This window comes from Ornithorhynchus anatinus, chromosome 17 (genome assembly GCF_004115215.2).
Source record: "Ornithorhynchus anatinus isolate Pmale09 chromosome 17, mOrnAna1.pri.v4, whole genome shotgun sequence".
NCBI lineage: Eukaryota > Metazoa > Chordata > Mammalia > Monotremata > Ornithorhynchidae > Ornithorhynchus > Ornithorhynchus anatinus.
The window spans coordinates 1,850,790-1,868,414 of record NC_041744.1 but is presented as its reverse complement, the minus strand read 5'-3'; the positions used below and the strand labels follow the sequence as shown (position 1 = coordinate 1,868,414).

The following is a 17,625-nucleotide window of genomic DNA, read 5'->3' as shown; positions in this document are numbered from 1 at the left end:
TTCTAATCCCGCTCTGCCGCTTGCTTCCTGGGTAATCTGGGCAATGTCACTTATACTCTCCCAAGCACTTCACGCGGTAAGAGCTCAGTGAATACGAGCGAATGAATGAATGAAATCTCCTGGACCTCAGTTTCTTCATCTGTGAAATGGGGATTTCCTCCCCGTCTCCCCTCTCCCTTCGACCGTGAGCCCCGCGTGGGACGCGGGGCGTTGCGGACGGATCTTCTCGCAACCCGGATCCAGCCCCGGTCCGCCCCCGCCACCCCCCCCCCCCACCCCCGTTCCCTCCCCGGGCCGTCCGCACCTGTAGTTGTGAAACCAGTTGATGACCGTGCTGGTTTTCAGGTTGAGCTGGGTGGCCAGCTCTTCGATGGTTTTCGGGGACGGGTATGGCTTTTGCTGATAGGCTCGTTTCAGGGCCTCCTTCTCCTCGGGGGCCAGCACCACGCGGGGCTTCTTCAGCTGGTGCTGGGGCTGAGGGCTGGCCCCTTGGCTGTAGTCCACGGCCAACGAGGAGGCCTCGCAGGGCTGACCGTCGCTGACCGAGCTATGCCGGCGCTTCATGTAGGCTGCGGGGAAGCACGCGGTCGGTCAGCCACCGAGCGCCGGTCGCGGCCCCGGGGCCGGAAGCCGCCGTCCCCATCCCCTCCGCCGCCCGCCCCGCCCCCCGGGGGGCTCTCTGGAGGGGACAGGGCTCGGGGAACGGAAGGTCCCCTCGGCGCCGAGAAGCCTCTCCGAACCCCGGCCCCGGCTCTCGAGGTCTCCTGCCGGCCTCCGGGTCGACCCCGGCAGCGCGGTGGGGGGGGGGGGGGGGGGGCCCGTAGGGCCCGGAAGGAGTTTTGGGGGAGATGAGGGCGGCGGGAGGGGACGGACGTGGTGAAGTAACACAGAGTGCAGCGGGGAGGGAAGAGGGGCCGGGGGACGGTGGGCACGCGTGGGAACGGGGGACTCGAGGGTCGGCTGGGTAGGGGCGGAGAGAACCGTCCGGCCACCAGCCGAGGGCAGAGGTCCGGGGGGAGAACGACCCGGTCGCTCGACGGATCCCGACGCCCGCGCCCGCCTTTAAGTGTGGTCGGGGTCCGTGAGGAAGGGCGGTTTTAGGGGTCCCCGCGGGAAGAAGGTGGGGTGGGACAGTGCGGCTGCTGCGACGGCAGGGGGCGCTGGAAGGCCGAGGAGCGGGCCGGGCGGCCCCCGACGGGGAGGGAAAGGCTCGGGGCTCGGCCCGCCAACGGGGACCCAGCTCTCCCGGGCCTTCGAGGGGCTGTCGAGGGGTCCGGGGGACCCCGAAACCTCACCCCTGGGGTCCGGCCCGGCCATCGGGGGCCGCCCGGAGCCGGCTGTCCCGGCCCCGCGGACCATCAGGCTCGGGCCTGCCCCGGAACCGCCTCCCGGCCGGGGCTCCGGCCGGGTCCCCAGCGCGACCCGTCGGCCGATGGCCCGAGCGGGCGCTTCGGCACGCGGGGCACTCTATCGAGCCCCTCTTGGGAGCGGAGCTCGGCCCTGGGCGCCTACTACGCCCGGCAGCTCTCGGAAGGGTGCCACGGAAGCCAGAGACGGCGGCGGCGGCCTTACCCTCGAGGAGCCTGACCTATCACCCAGCAGGGGCGACCGACGGGGTAGTATTTGCAGCCTAGGGGAGAGACCCGGGAAGAGGAATGGGTGACAAGGAGATGTCTGAACAGCAGGGGATGAAACGGATATGGATGAGAGTCCTCGGAGGGGGAGGGGTCGGAGGGGCAGGGGGAGGGGTGACTCGGAGGGGGAGGGGCCCGGGGGGGGGTACACGGGGACAGCGGGGCTCGGTCCCCGGAGGCCCGCTTGTCACCGGGCACTCGCGTGCTCCCCGGGACCTCGATCTGGCCTGGTCGGTGGCGGGGCACCAGGCCCTGCTCGATCGCCTCCCCGTCCTGGGGTCCTTTTGGACCCCTCCCCACCCTTGGCCGGGTGGTCAAGACCCTTGTGGCCTGCCCTTCCTTCCCTTGGGGGAGAATTCCTTTTTCTTTTTAATAGTATTTTTTCAGCACTTACTACGTGCCAGGCCCTGTACTAAGCGCTGGGGTAGACGCAAGCTAATCCGGGTGGACAAAGTCCACGTCCCACACGGGGCTCACGGTCTTAAACCCCGTTTTACAGATGACGCGCCTGAGGTGCCAAGAAGGAATGTGACCCGGTCACACGGCGGGCAGACGGCGGAGCCCGAATTAGCACCCGGGTCCTTCTGACTCCCGAGTCCGGGCTTAAGGAAAAGAAAGGATTTGGACGGCACGGATTCTAATCCCAGCTGGCTCTGCCGGTTGGTTGGCTGCTGTGAGACCTTGGCCAAGTCCCTTTACCATTCCGGGCCTCAGTCCTCTCACCCTATGGGCTCTCCCAAGCACTCAGTACAGTGCCCCGCACCCAGTCAGCGCTCCGTCAGTACCACCGACCCATCGCGTCCAACGGCTTCGGGGCCGGCCGTGACTCGTTCCCACCGGCCAATTCGGCCAGGGGCCGTCCAGTTCGGGGTCGGGGCCCCTCACCGGCCGGTGGCCCAGCGTCGGGGGGGGGGGGGGAAGTGGGCCCGGCGGAGGAGGGGGCTTACCTTTCTTCTCCATCCGTTTCATGTCCATCAGCTTCTCCACGTTGTTGGGGTCGTTCAACCACAGCTGCATGCGCACGAACGGCTCCCGCCCCTTCAGGCTCAGCTTGTGCCAGGGCTTGGGCCGGGCCAGGAGGTCCGAGACGGAGCCCTGGGTCAGGCCGAGGATCGTCTCCCCGAACAGACGCTGGCCTAGGGAGACAGCGACACGGCAGTGAAGCCCCAGGGGACGGACAGACGGCCCCGCGCGCGCACACGCCCGCACACGCACGGTGGAGGAGCCCTGCCCGAGGACTGGAGCCGCGCTCCCGGGCGAGACCTCGCGTCAACTCTTGAGGGACGGAGGCTTTCCTGTCCCCTCTCCGCCACAGGAAACGTGGTCCGGCCCGGCCGGGGGTCAGTCGGTCAACTGCGTTTACCGATATAACAGACGCGTTCCCTGCCCGCAATGAGCTCACAGTTTAGAGGGGGAGACAGACATTAATACAAATAAATATTTATATTTATACACGCGGCGGGCCGAGCCAAGACGGCCGACCCTCGATCTCGGTCTCCAGGAGGGCCGGTGGCCCCCGCTGGGGGAGAGGAGCCCGAGCCGGCCGCAGCTGGAGTGGTCAATGGCCATCTGGGCCAACATTTTTGGGGGGGGGGGGGGGCTGCCCGGGCTTAGGTGGATTGAGGGGGGCATCCCGGAGAGCCCGGCAGTCCGGACTCTCTTAATATTTCTCCCATCAACCAATCCATCGATCAATCAAACAACCACGGGTCCGAGAAAGGATCTCTCCCCTTTCTGAGACCCGCTTGGCTTGAGGTTAAGAAAGTTGCCGCTCGTAAGAGGGTCAGCTGGAATCGGTTACGGAAGAGCACTCCAACGCCTGGAGAATCAATCGATCAATCAACGGTCTCAACCGAGCGCCTACCGTGTACGGAACACTGTGCTAAGCTTGGGAGAGTCCTACACAACGCAGTAAGGTAGGCATCGTCCCCGGCCTAGGACGGGCTAGAGGGTGAACTAACGAGGTGAGCATGCCGTTCTGCCTCCCACTCACGGTCCGGACCGGAAGCGGTCACCACTGTCAGGGGGAGGTGGGGGCGGGGGCGGGAACGGTTCTCGACCGACCCCCGCCCGGGGCCACCGTCTTCCCGGGGCGGATCGGACCCCAGAGGCTCGCCGGCACCGATTTTTCGGTCGGCACCGCTCGCCTGCGGCGGGCTATTTCGTCCCGCTCCAAGCCGCCTCCCCCCTCTCTGAGCACCCTCTCCAGACCGAAAGCTCCTGGAGGGTGCGGATCCCAAGGCTCGGGACGGAGCCCCGCGGCGCAGAAGCGCTCGGTGGCTACGTCGACGATGGGCCCGTCCCTACAGAGGGGCCGGGTTCGAGGAGCGGGGGACGGAACCCTAATTCCGTCCCCGTCGCGCCGAGAGGGCCCAAGCCCTCTCCCTCGAGAGTCGGTCCCGTTCGAGGGAAATGAGGTATAAATAGCCTCCGCTTGAATGCCTGGCACACCCAGCCGCGGAAAAAGCCAGCGGCTATTTTCTGAAAATTATTTTTGTTTCCCCAAAAGGCTTCAGAGGATGTGCGAGACCCAAGGAGAAAGTCCCCGCCCCAGATGCCCCCGGACGCCCCCTCCCACAGAGCCCTCCTGCGTCGCTGAGGGCCTTTGGCCGGCTGGGCTCTGAGGCCGCGTCCACGCGGTCCCCCGGGGCTCCACGGGGGAGAGGGGAGCCGGGCAGAGGGACGGGGTCGGCGTGGGCCCCGTTTCTGCCGCGCGGGCCCGTCTGCGAGAGCCAGCCCCGTTTCCGCGACCCCCGCCAGCGAGGGGCGGCTGCGGCCGCCCGCAGTCCGCTAGCACGGGCCCTCCTGGGGGTCGGGGAGCGTCCCCAGCCGTGGGGGCCTCAGGGATGTGGAAGCCCCCCACCCTGCCAGAACAAGAGGCTCCGGGGCCCCGGCCTTCCGGGCTCTCCTCGGCGCTGGGACCCCTTTCCCCGGGGCCTTCCCTGCCTCGGTCTCCTACGGTGGGACCCGACCGGTTCCCCGATTCGGTCTCCTGAGGCGGGACCCGACCGGTCCCCCGCGGGCCCCCGGCCCAGCACAGCCGGGGAGTCTGGGGGCGGAGGGAGGGCAAAGGGCGCCGGGAGGACGGGGCTCTGCCGATTGCTCTCTCGCAGCTGCCGCTGTCTGTTGCCAGCCAGCGAGGGAGTACCTCGCTTCCGCTCCCGGTCGGGGGAGACGGGTGGCGAATCCCACCCCCAAACCACGTCAGAACGGCCGCTTCCGCCCTAAGTGCCGGTGACAGCCCGGCGCAGGCAGAGCTATAATCCCCGGAAGGACTTAGGCTCCGCAATAACGGCCGACTTTGCCCGCCCCCCCCCCCGCCCCCCCCCCCGATACACCGTCAGCTCCTCGAAGGCAGGGCCCGTGCCTTTTGCTCTCCCCCCTGTGCGCCTAAGCGTACGATCCAGTGCCCCGCACGGGACGGGCGCACCGGATCTGCCGGATGACGGCTTTCAGAAGCGGTGGGAGGGAAACCATCGAGGGGGGTTAGTTAAACTCCCCTGTCAAGAACATTTCCTTTGCATCGTCCCTAGCCGGGACCAAGAGCTAGCAGAGGGGCTAGCCTTCTGCCTCGGCCAAAGAGCCGTCTCTTCCCCTCCGCGTTTCCCTTCCGGGGGCCCGGGGCAGCGTGGCCTAGTGGAAAGAGCCCGGGCCTGGGAGTTCGCATCCCGGCTCCGCCACCTGCCCGCTCTGTGTGACCTTGGGGGTATCGCTTTGCCTCTCTGGGCGCCTCAGTCACCACGACTGTAAATCGGGATTAAAAATGCCCCTTCTCCCCCTTTCTTAGATCGGGAAGCCCGTGTGGGACAGGGACTGTGTCTGATCGGACAGCACCGAGCCTCTCCCTGAACTGGGCGAAGTTCTAGGCACCTAGGAAGCGCTTAAGCAGCGTCGCTTAAGTGGATAGCGCCCGCGCCTGGGAGTCGGGAGGACCCGGGTTCTAATTCCGGCTCCGCCACGCGCCTGCCGCGTGACCTTGGGCAAATCCCTTTGCTTCTCTGGGCCTCGGTTACCTCACCTGTAAAATGGGGATCAAGACCGTGAGCCCCATGGGGGACAGGGAGCATCTCCGACCTTATGACCTTATATCTACCCCAGTGCTCAAAACAGTGCTTGGCACACGGTAAGCGCTTAACGAGTACCGTAATCGTTATCGAGACCGCAGTTGGGATTGTTATCGCTATTCCAGCGAGAATCCGGATGGTTAACAGCCACCCGAAGCCAGTGGTGTCTGAACCTGGTCACGCTGACGGACCGTCACCATTCATTCATTCGTTCGTCCGATCGTATTTCTCGAGCGCCTGCTGTGTGCAGAGGACTGTTCTACGAGCTCGCGCTGTACTGAGCGCTTAAGGCAAAGCGACGGGGTGCTTCTCCACCAGGCCCCGGCGGGGGGGAGGGGACGGGTGGCATCTGACTGGCCAGAACCGGGTCGCTGGACCTAACCCGGCTCCCCCGCCCGAACCGACCTCCCACACTGGTGCCGCCGGACCACGGGCCGGGCCCTGAGCCGGGGGCCGGGGGCGTCTCGGCCCAGAGCTTGGGGCCGGACGCCCTTAATTTGAAACATTTAAATTTGTTCCACACCTAATGCAGTGTTTGGGGCCCATTTCCCGGCTCTTCTGCGGCTTTTTAGGCTTGTCAGCCACACTGTAGGAAACAAAAACCAGGGAAACAACTAAGTACAAGCGGCACCAAAACCCACGTCAACAGAAACATGTTTCAATCCCGGCCGGGGGCCGACCCGTCCTCGAGTCCGCCCCCGCCTTCGGGCGGCCGGGGGAGTGCGGCTTGGCGGGCCGGGGGGGGGCAGTTAGGACGCCTGGCCTCGCCATCTGAAAGACGTCAGAGAGACACTGGGGTTCATCGCGAAATCCGGGCTGGCCCCTCCGCCTCGCCACGGGCCGGCCCCGAGTCAGCCCGGGGGGGATTTCCGCCCTCAGATCCCGCCCAACCGGCCTGCGGAGGGGTGGGCTCTGAGGGCGAAGTTCCCCGGGCTCGCCCACCCGCACGCCTGTGAATCGGGGACCGTCACCGGGCCGTGGGGTGGGAGTCGGGGAGTGGGATCTGTCCCCTTGACGCACCTGATCTTTCCCCCACCCCCAGCCCCACGGCGCTTCCCTCCATATCCGTAATTAACTCTAATGTCTGCCTCCCCGGGAAGCTGCCGACGGGCGGGGGACCCGTCTACCGACTCTGCTGTACCGTACTCCCCCGAGCGCCCAGCGCAGTGCTCCGCACCCAGTAAGTGCTCGATAAATACCCCGGATCGATCGATCGATCGAGCGGGGAACCAGGTACAGGCCCCGAGCCACAGCGCCCGGAGTGCGGCCCTCGGTCCGGAGTAGCGGTCGGACTCGCGGCCGCCGGCCGACTCCGGCTCGTGTCCCCCCGACGGCCACCTGGGCCCCGCCTCCGCCGCCACAAGAGTGCTCGTGAACTCAAGAAGCGGCGTGGCTTAGTGGATAGAGCCCGGGGCCCGGGAGTCTGAAGGACCAGGGTTCTAATCCCCGCTCCGCCACGTTTCTGCTGCCTGGGACCTTGGGGAGTCACTTCACTTCTCGAAGCCTCAGTTCCCCCGTCTGTAAAATGGGGATCAAGAGCGGGAGCCCCGGCGTTTAGTACAGTGACCGCTAAGTGCTTAACAAATACCACCGTTACTATTATTTTTATACGGGACACGAACCGTGTCCGACCGTATCATCTTGTATCTACCCCACGGCTCAGGACGGCGCCTGGCATATAGTAAGAGCTTAACAAATGCCATTAAGCAAAACAAAACCTACAACCGCCGTGGCCCTTTTTGACTTGCCCCGTACCCCAGGAACTCTAGAGCGGCATTTCGCATCCACGCCCCCACTGCTTTCTTCCTCCTGCCTCTACTTCGTTTCAGGATCTGATCAGTGCTCGGCACGTAGTAAGAGCTTAACAAATACCGCGATTGTTATTACCCCTGCTACGCGGTTGGCGGCTCTCCGAGGACTCTCACGAGCGCTCGGTACAGAGCCCTGCGCCCGGCAGACCATACTCCGGACCGTAAGCTCGTCCCGGGCGGGGAGCGTGCCTACCGACGGTGTCGTGCTGTACTCTCCCGAGGACTTAACTCATTCGATCAGTGGTATTTATCGAGCCTTACTTAATACAGAGCTCTGCCCCCAATTAGTGCTCGATAAATACCACCGACTGTCTGAGCGCCAGATTGGAATCTGAATCGTACTTTCCAAGCGCTTAATACAGTGCTCTGCACACAGTAAGCGCTCGATAAACGCGACTGAACGAATCTCTTTTGAGGGCAGGGATCTCGTCTACTCCCTCTCTCGTACTCGCCCAAGGGCCGGGCACAGCGCCCTATCCACGGTCGACTGGAAGCGCCTCGAGAGCTGGGATCGGGTCTGCTCTGCTGTTGGGCCCCGAGCACTCCGCACGGTGCCCTGCACCCGAACGGCGGGCACTCGGCACTACTGATCGATCGACAGGACCCGAGGGGCGCCCCCCCCAAACGGGATGTGGGGTTCCCTCTCTCCCAGCCCCCCTCCCAGTCATCATGTTTCCCCTCTTTCCCTCTTTCGGAATTTGCCGGGAGAGCGCGGACCCCCTTAGACGAAGACAGAAGTGAGGGGGGTCCCCCAGGGAGGGGCGGGGGAGCCGCGGCGGCTCGCCCCGCTCTCGAGGAACACGGTGGGGGGCGGCCTTACCGAGGTTGTTGTCCGTCAGCACCTCCTTGACCCTCTTGGTGATGCCGTAGGTGTCCAGCTCGGGCGACATCGCCACCAGTTCCTGAATGCTGAGCGCGGAGGGCCCGGAGAGCGGCACCGGCGTGGCGGGCTGGACGTCGCCGTCGCCGTCCTGCGACTTGCCCTCCTTGCTGCCCTCGATGGTCGGGCACGGCTGCTGCACCAGCTCCGTCAGGCTCTTGACCGATTCGCTGGAGCTCATGGGGGAGGCGGGGGCGGGGCTGCAGCTGGCTGAGGTCTTGGGGGTGCTGTCTGCAACGAGGACAAGGGAGGACCCCTAAATTGAGCGCCGACACGTCTCGGGAACGGCCGTCCGCGTCGGAGGCTCCCGGTGGACCCGGGCCCCAACTCTCCGCCTCCGGCGGCGGGGAGACCCCGACCCCACCGCCCCCGGCACGGCCCCCGGCGGGAACCGACCCCCGACTCAGGTGCTTATTATGCGCCAGGAGCTGTACTAAGCGCCGGGGTGAATATGAGCAAATTAGGTTGGACACGGTCCCCGGCCCACGAGGGGCTCACTCTCTCAATCCCCATTTTACAGAAGGGGTAACTGAGGCACAGAGAAGGGAAGCGACTTGCCCAGGGCCACGGGGCAGATAGGTGACGGGGCCAAGATCAGAACCCGCGACCTTCTGGCTCGCAGGTCCGAGCTCCGTCAGCTGCCCTCGGACGGCAGAAACCGTGGGCCGAGGCTCTCCGGAACCCAGGTGACTTGCAGGGTCCCCGGGCAGGTGGGGAACGAGAGACCCCGGGGACGGCGGGCAGACGGGACGGCTATCTGAAGTTCCTCGGCAGAAGCGGAATGGGAAAGCCGATCCGCCTTCATTTCCCGAGACAAATTGGCCGTTTATCCGATCCGCTATTTACGTTTCGGAATGCGGCCCCTCTATCTGAGGCGAAAATAATCTAAATTCCATTTAGTGTTCATTTGAGCAGTCGGGATAAAGTCATTTCTTATCATCTCCCTACTGGGTAAAAAACAGCTTGAAGGTAGGAAGTCAGCAAGCATTTTCACCAAAAAGTAATTATTGTAAGTGACATTTTGACTGCTGGCACGGCATAAGGCGAACTGCGCATTTCGAAGGACGGGCCGCCGAGCCAAAATGGCAGGGCGGCCCGCGTCGCTGGCGCGGGCGCCCGCCGCCAACTGGTTAGCGGCTGTGTGGGGGCGGGACCGACGGCGGCCCCTCCCCGACTCCGGCCTGGGCTCCGGGCCCGGCGCCGAGACCCCGCGGGGGCACCCCGGGGTCCCCTCGAAGAGACGAACGCACAGAGGTGGTGGGGGAGACCGGGTTGAGGGGAGGGGGAGGGGGGACTCGGGGGCGGCTAGTGCCGTAAGAGAGGACCAGAAGCACTCGGGAGGCTTCCCCGGGATGGAGAGGGTCTTCGGGGTGATGAGAGGGGAGACTGGGGGGGACAGGGAGCCTCGGCGAGGGGGCGGTCCCGCCCCCCGTCGCTCCCCGACGTACGGAGGGGCAGGGCGGTGCAGCATGACCTCCGCCTGGAGGTCTTCCCGCCCCAGCCGTGCCGTTCGGTCCCGCCGCCGAGCGGCGGGGCGTAGGGGATGCGGCCCGGGCCTGGGAGTCGGAAGGTCCTAGGTTCTAATGCCAGCTCCGCCGCTTGCCGGCTGCGTGACCTTGGGCCAGTCGCTTCACTTCTCTGGGCCTCAGTCACTTCATCTGGAAAATGGGGATTAAGCCCGGGAGCCCCAGGCGGGACACGGACTGTGCCCAACCGTATCACCCGGGGCTCAGAGCAGTGCTTGGCACAAAGTAAGCGCTTCACAAGTACCATAATTATTATCACTGTTTGCGGCGGCGGCCCGGGGCGGGAGGGGGATTCCGACAGCGGCCCCCCGCTTCCTCCCACGCCTGCTCCTGCCGACGCGCTGGTGGCGGGGGGCCCCCTCCTCAAAACTAACGAGCTCCTCTAAAGCCCAGGTGACGGCCACGCTACCCTGGCCCGCTCCGTCGGGGAAATCAATCAGCCGGCCCGGGCGGTCCCGGAATACGACGGAGCCCTTTTAGACGACTAATTGATAACGCTCGTCTACGTTCGTCGGGTCTCGGCTCTGAGGCATCTGAACGGATTCCTTCTCGGGGAAGGGTTCCCTGTGCCCTCCGTCCTCTAGCTCCCCCAAGCCCCAAGCGTGGCCAACGTCCACGCCGGTTGTTCGCAGCCCCGCAGTCGCGGGAGGGTGGGGGAAGGGGCCGAGGCATCCTCTAATAATAATAATAATAATAATAATAGTATCTGTTAATCCCTTACTTTGTGCCAGGCGTCCTACTAAGCGCTAGGGTGTAGACAAGCAAACTGGGTTGGTCACAGTCCCGGTCCCCCATGGGGCTCACCGTCTCGCCCCCTCCATTTTACAGATAAGGTGACTGAGGCCCAGAGAGTCAGAAGGACCTGGGTTCTAATCCCGGCTCCGCCACGTCTGCTGTGTGACCTTGGAAAAGTCACTTCACTTCTCTGGGCCTCAGGTACCTCGTCTGTAAAATGGAGACTAAGAAGATGAGCCCCATGGGGGACCGGGACCGCGTCCAGGCCGACTGACCTGTATCCGCCCCAGTGCTCAGAACAGCGCTTGGTACGTAGTAAGGGGGTAACGCGTACCCTAATTATTATTATTCTTACTCTTTAGACTGGAACCCCCGTGTGGGACGGGCACTGCGTCCGACCCGATGAGGTAGTAGACTGTAAGCTCACTGCGGGCAGCGAATGAGTCTGTTTATTGTTATACCGTACTCTCCCAAGCGCTTAATACGGTGCTTTGCACACAGTACGCGCTTGTGGGCAACGAATGTGTCCGTTCATTGTTAAACTGTACTCGCCCAAGAGCTCAGTACGGTGCTCTGCAACACGGTAAGCGCTCGATAAATACGATCGAATGAACGAATGAATATCGGCCCCATGTTCGGTACAGTACCCGGGGTCGGGGGAGGACCGGGGGGGGAATTCCACTCCTCTTCAGAGGCTAGCAGCCGGACGGACCCCGGGCCGAGCCGCCGCAACCAAGCGACCGGGCTCCGAAAGCCATTACGGTCCATTATTTTACGCGTCCTCACACTCCCTCCGTGCTGCTTTCCTTAATTCGTGATAAAATGGCTGAGAAAGGGTACTTAATGTAGGACAGTCGGTAAAAGTAATTTATCATCTTCCCGCTCCGGTGCGCGCGTTATCAGCGAACTCATTTTCCGCATTCATCGTGCAATCGGCCTATTATTTGCATATTAATCAGGCGGCGGACCGTGAAGGAGCGGCTGCGCGGCCGAAAGCGGCGCTCTCTCTCAGGAGGGACGCCGGGTAATTATCATACATCAGTGTTATGATGTGGTAATTGATTAGAACATCTTTCTGCTGGCCCTGGGGAGACCTGCCTCTAACCCGGCTCCGGGCGCTCGGCACGGGAGAGTTCCTCGCGAAGCGAGGAGGGCCGTCGTTGCCCTCTCTTTGCCGGGGGCGAGGGTCCCCCTCCCGTCCCCCTTCCCGGAACGGGAATGAGCTATCGGTGGGGGTGAGCCCCGCCGACCGGCGACCGAGAATCCGCCGCAAGAGACCGACGGGCCCGGTCTCCCTTTGCCCTCCCGGGCCGGGCGGCCCAAAGGCAGCGTGGCGACTTAACTCGGCGCCAAGGCCCCGGCTGATCCTCGTCCTCTCGTGGAGGACAAACAGGAAGGTGCCCGCTCAGACCCGAGCTATATTTAGGGACCTCGCTCTCGCGGGGGAAACGTGAACTCTCGAAACCAGGATAAAGCTCAGGTGACGGTGGGTCCGGCTGCCTCTGCCATCCGAGGGGAGGCTCGGGCCCTACACCGTGGAAGCGTCCCAGCTCTGGGATAAGAGAGGGCGTTGGGGACGAGTGGCCCCTTGGGATCGGATTGGAGGACAGCACGAGACCCGGGAGTTGGACGGGGAGACCTGCACTTTGGCCGGTTTGGGGGGGGGGGGGGACAGAGTGGGGGGATGGGTTTGATTTGGGCGAGGGGATGGAGGCAGGAGGGGAAGGAAGGAGGGAAGGAAGGAGAAAAGAGCACGGGCCTAGGGAAGAGAGGACCCGGGTTTCGATCCCGGCTTGGCCACTTGCCTGCTGGGTGACCTCGGACGAGTCACGTAACTTCGGTTTTTTTCATGCAAGTTTGAATCCCTTACGAGGCCAGGCACTGTACTGAACGCTGAGGTAGATATGAGCTGGTCAGGTTGGACACGGTTCCCGTCCCACACGGGGCTCAGCGTCTCAATCCCCGTTTTACCGATGAGGGAACTGAGGCCCAGAGGTGACTCGCCAAAGGTCACGCCAGCAGACAAGGGGCAGAGCCGGGATCCTCCCGACTCCCAGGCTCGTACTCCATCCCCTTCGCCTTGCTGCTCTCCGTGCCTCAGCATCCCCCCCGTAAAATGGGGGTTTAATACCAGTTCTCCCTCCTCAGACCGCGAGCCCCACGTGCCGCTGGGCCTGTCTGGACCGATTAACTTGTAGCCACCTCAGTGTTTAGAACAGTGCTTGACACACAGTTCAGTGATGCGACTGTGCGCCCGTCAGAGGGCAGGGACTGTCTCTGTTACCGATTTGTCCGTTCCAAGCGCTTAGTCCAGTGCTCTGCACACAGTAAGCGCTCAATAAATACTATTGAATGAATGGATGCTTAACGGATACCATTAAAAAGAGAGAGAGAGAGAGAGAGAGAGAGAGAGCAGGCCTTGGGGGTGGAAGTGGAAGGGAGAGTCTGAGCCCCTGGCTACTTGGCCAACCGGGCGACTCTATGTGGGATTTTTAATAACGTTGGTATTCGTTGAGCGCTTACTACGTGCCGAGCACCGTTCTAAGCGCTGGGGGGGGGATACGGGGTGATCAGGTCGTCCCACGTGGGGCTCACAGTTTTAATCCCCATTTTACAGACGAGGTAACGGAGGCACAGAGAAGTTAAGCCACCTGCCTGAAGTCACACAGCTGGCAAGCGGCGGAGCCGGCATCCCAACTCACGACCTCCGACTCCCAAGCCCGGGCTCTGGCCCCCGAGCCACGCCGCTTCTCTGACTTTTCCCAGGGAGGGGCTGGGGGTCATCCACGGTTTCCCGGACACGAGCGCGGGGGCCGCGGAGGGGTTGTGGGGGTGAGGAGGGTGGGGAGAGGGGTGGCGTCCTTCTCCGGGCTACTTCATCAACCCCCAGTTGTGCAATCCTGTCGAAGTAGGGCAGAGCCTGACACCAATTTGTCTGTCTCCTCCTCTCCCCCCCCCCCCCGCCCCGCGCACAAAGGACAGGCGCGAGGTAACGGAGGACGCTTCATTTCCCAGTAATTGCCCGCTTTGTCTCCTCGGAGCTGATTCTATTTGTCAACAGAAACAGCGCTCCTTGCAGTCTAAACATGATTTAATGAGTTGAAGCAGCGTGGCTCAGTGGCAGGAGCCCGGGCTTTGGAGTCCCAGGTCCCGGGTTCGAATCCCGGCTCCGCCACTCGTCAGCTGGGTGACCGTGGGCGAGTCGCTTCGCTTCTCGGTGCCTCGGTTCCCTCACCTGTCAAACGGGGATTCAAACTGCGAGCCCCACGGGGGGGGGGGGCGAACCTGATCGCCCTGTATCTCCTCCGGCGCTTAGAACGGTGCTCTGCACATAGTAAGCGCTTAACAAATACCAACATCATTAAAATGGGGATTAAGACCGTGAGCCCTGGGTGGGATAGGGACCGTGTCCCACCGGCTTATCTCCGATCGACCCCGGGGCTTAGAACGGTGCCTGGCACACAGTCGGCACGTAAAAATACCACAGTCGTTATCATTACCGTATTCCCTCAAGGACTCAGTCCAGTGTCGCGCACAGAGTAAGCACTCGGTAAATACCGCCGGTCGAGGGATTAGGGGAAAGACGTTCATTTGGTCGGTGGGGGCCGCGTTAGGCCGTGAGACCCTCGGAGGCAGGGACTGGATCTTTTTGTTTCTGGTGTCCTCTCCCAAGTGCTTGGCACACAGTAGGTGTCCAGTACAGTGCCCTGCACACAACAGACCCTCGGTCCACTCCCAGAGAGGCAGCCTGCACACTAGGGGCTCCCAGCAGAGTCCCGCGCACCCGGCGGACGCCACGCACAACGCTCCGCGCACCAAAATTCTCGGCGTTTCCCGGCACGCGGAGATCCGAGAGCAACACGCGGTCCCTGAGGCTAGTGAGGATGAACACACAAACACACACACAAATAGAAAGACGCGCACTTTCTCTCACCCACCAGCAGTTTAAGCACTTCATCAAATCAGTGACGGATCACACTCTTTTAGACCTCACTTGTCTTTCCAGAAAAGCAGGCCGTCTCACCGCGAACGACTATATTTATCTGTGTCTTTTCCCGAACTGTTCTGTCGGGCGCAGTCAAGGACGGAGGCCGGGGCGCCCAGACCGTACGTGGGCCGCGTTATCTAACAGACCGCCGCCCGCTCGCCGCACCCTGCTCTGGGTGACGGTTCTGTGCGGCGCCGGCCGACGGGCCGGGGGACTTGAGGTTCTGGAGCCGCTCAGCCCGGGGGGAGAGGACGAGAAGAATCGGGCCGCCTGTCGTGGGAGCTTCCGTTCATTCATTCATCCGTATTTATCGAGCGGTCGCTGTGTGCAGGGCACTCCGCCAAGCGCTTGGGAGAGGAGGATACAATTCAGAGACACATCCCCTGCCCACAACGAGCTTACGGTCCCAGGGGACGGAGGCTCGGCTGGGGCCAGACTGGTCCGATTAGAGGCCGGATTAGACTGCGAGCCCGTCAACGGGCAGGGACCGTCTCCATCCGTTACCGATCTGTCCGTTCCGAGCGCTTAGTACGGTGCCCTGCACACAGTGAGCGCTCAGTAAATACTACTGAACGAACGACCGCTCTACTCCTCCGTGACAGTGGAAGGCGGGGGACAGAGGGACAGCGCCGGCCGTCCGGACCGGACCCGGAGGCTCGGCAGGGAGACGGCCGCCCCGGCCGGGGGCAGACGGTTGGCGGCGCGGCCGGCCGGGGTGAGGGCGGGTGAGGGTCGGTCCGGAAGGGACCCGATTCTCGCGGCGGGGACCCTGGCTCGGCGGGAGCCTGCACGCCTGAGGAGGATCCTAGCCACAAGGAGTCCAGCTGTAGTCTGCTCTTCCCGAGACCCCCTCCCATCTGGCCACCCTCGAGGCAGCCGAGAGGAAAGCGGGGGGGACGAGGGGAGGCAGATGACCCGAGAGCGAAAGGAGAGTGAGCCCGACGTAGAAAGCGCAATTCAGGTGATGGCCGGATGCGGAATGTGGGCCCCTTACTCATCTTTTTGCCTACGTCCGCATCTGTCATTTTATTTATTTCTATTCACGTCTGTCTCCCCCTCTAGACCGCAAGCTCGCGGTGGACGGGGAATGTGTCCGTTTCTTATCGTATTGTATTCTCCCCGGCGCTTACTACAGTGCTCTGCAGACGGTAAGTGCTCAATATACACGACTGACCGACGGCCCATTTGCGTGACCGGGTTCGAACCCGGACTCCGACTGGGCTCCGGCCCTTCGCCTCCATCGACCGGGCGGCCGGCACCGGAGCGGGCGGGCGCCGGAGGGGGTCCGTGGGACTCGGCTGGTCCGAGGAGGCCCGGGCCGGTCTCTCCCCGCCCGGATTGGAAGGGGAGGGATACGGTGCCGGCGGGAAACTCCGCGGTGCCTGGGAAGGCCCCGCACGTGACGGGAAGTGCCGAGCGGCGGCCCCCTCCTCTCCCTCGCCCCGGGTCATCTCGTGCCTCTTTCCCTCCCCGGAGGTAGTGAGGATTCATCGCCTCACGGTCCGGTGCACACGAAGTGCTCCGCGCGCTTGGCGGGGAGGAAGAGGAGGAGAGGGATGGAAACCGAAGTAGCTTCTATCCCCGGCGCTGGAGGATCCAGGCCGTGGATTTTTAAAATCACTGAAGGATAAGTAACCGTTGAGGGCCAGGCCCGCGTTTCGGAAGCAGATGTGAAGCGGCCCGCTTCTTTTATCCTCTCCAAACGCTCCGCCCCTCCCTCCCTGGCCTTCCTCCCACTGGGAGCTGGGAACGCTGGGTGGGAGCCAGAGATGGGGACGACCGGAAGGGAAGACGCTCTCCCCCTCCTCGACCGGCACGGCCCGATTTGGCCCGGCCCTTGAGGGGTATCGGAGGGAAAGGCCGGGGCTGTGTCGGAAGACCTCGGAAGGGCTGGTGAGGCGGGGTGAGGGACGGTCGTGGGTGAAGCTTGTGGGCGGGGACCCCGTCTCCCAAACGGAGAGTCTCGGGGGACCCCCGGATCGCCCGGCGGGAAAGGAGCCGGAGAGGCCGGGCAGGGTCGCCCCTCCAGCACCGCGGGCCAGACCCGCCTCTCCCCGACGGCGAGAGAGCTCTCCGGAGGTGCCTCCCTCCCCCCCCCCCCGACCACGTCCGGTGCCAACGACCCCGGCCGCTAGGACGGCGCCCTCAGCCCGAGTGGACATCCTGCCCCCGGAGGAACCCGGCACGGGCACGGCCCTGGCGCCACGTGGGTAAGGGACTGCTTCCCGACTGATCGAGCCGCACGGCCTACGGATGGAGCACGGGCCAGGGGGTCAGAAGGACCTGAGCTCTAGTCCCGGCTGCGCTGCTTGCCCGCTCCGTGACCTCGGGCAAGTCGCTTAACTTCTCCGTGCCTCAGTTTCGTCTGTAAAATGGGGATTGAGATCGTGAGCCCCACGTTCAACCTAATTACCTTACCCTACCTTATATCTAAGTTGAACTACTATATCAACTTAGTACAAGCGCCTGGCACATAGGAAGCGTTTAACGAATGCCACTGAAAAAAAAAAATAACCAATCCCCCGACCCATCAGAGTCCTCGCTGCAACCTGTTCCGAGCCCCTCCTCTTCCCCCTCCCCTGGTGCGTTTTCAGTGACGGATCTCCGGGCAAGGGCTGCCGTCAGATCGAGACTGGGGATTGAGACCGTGAGCCCCACGTGGGACGGGGACCGTGTCCAACCTGATTTGCTTGTACAGTGCCTGGCACACGGTAAGCGCTTAACAAACGCCACGATTAACATTCTTCTTCTTATTCCAACCCAACCGGGAGCGCCCCGGCTTCCCGGCCCGCGGATGTGACTGGCGGAGAGTCAGTGCTCGTTTTCTCTCCCCCTCAGACCGCGCGACCCGGGTGGGACCGCGGCCGTGTCCGACCTCATCGTCTCCCGTCTGCCTCAGCGCTCAGCCCGGTGTAAGCACTCGACGGATACCTCTCCCTCCCTTACGGCTCCGCGGGCTCGGGGACCAAACCTGGCGCTAGCAAGCA

General features: G+C 63.5%; 1 protein-coding gene across 5 annotated transcripts in view; it reads right to left on the bottom strand.

The window, feature by feature from the left end:
• The window catches only part of CUX1 (cut like homeobox 1), a 204,190-nt gene that overhangs the window by 7,156 nt on the left and 179,409 nt on the right, over nt 1-17,625 (bottom strand). For all 5 annotated transcript variants that reach the window (XM_029082234.2, XM_039914459.1, XM_029082236.2 and 2 more), the window contains 3 exons: nt 8,330-8,620; nt 2,582-2,770; nt 305-569 (listed from right to left, as the gene is read on the bottom strand). In XM_029082234.2, the coding sequence (XP_028938067.1) occupies nt 305-569; nt 2,582-2,770; nt 8,330-8,620 (745 nt within the window). The remainder of the gene's footprint in view (nt 1-304; nt 570-2,581; nt 2,771-8,329; nt 8,621-17,625) is intronic.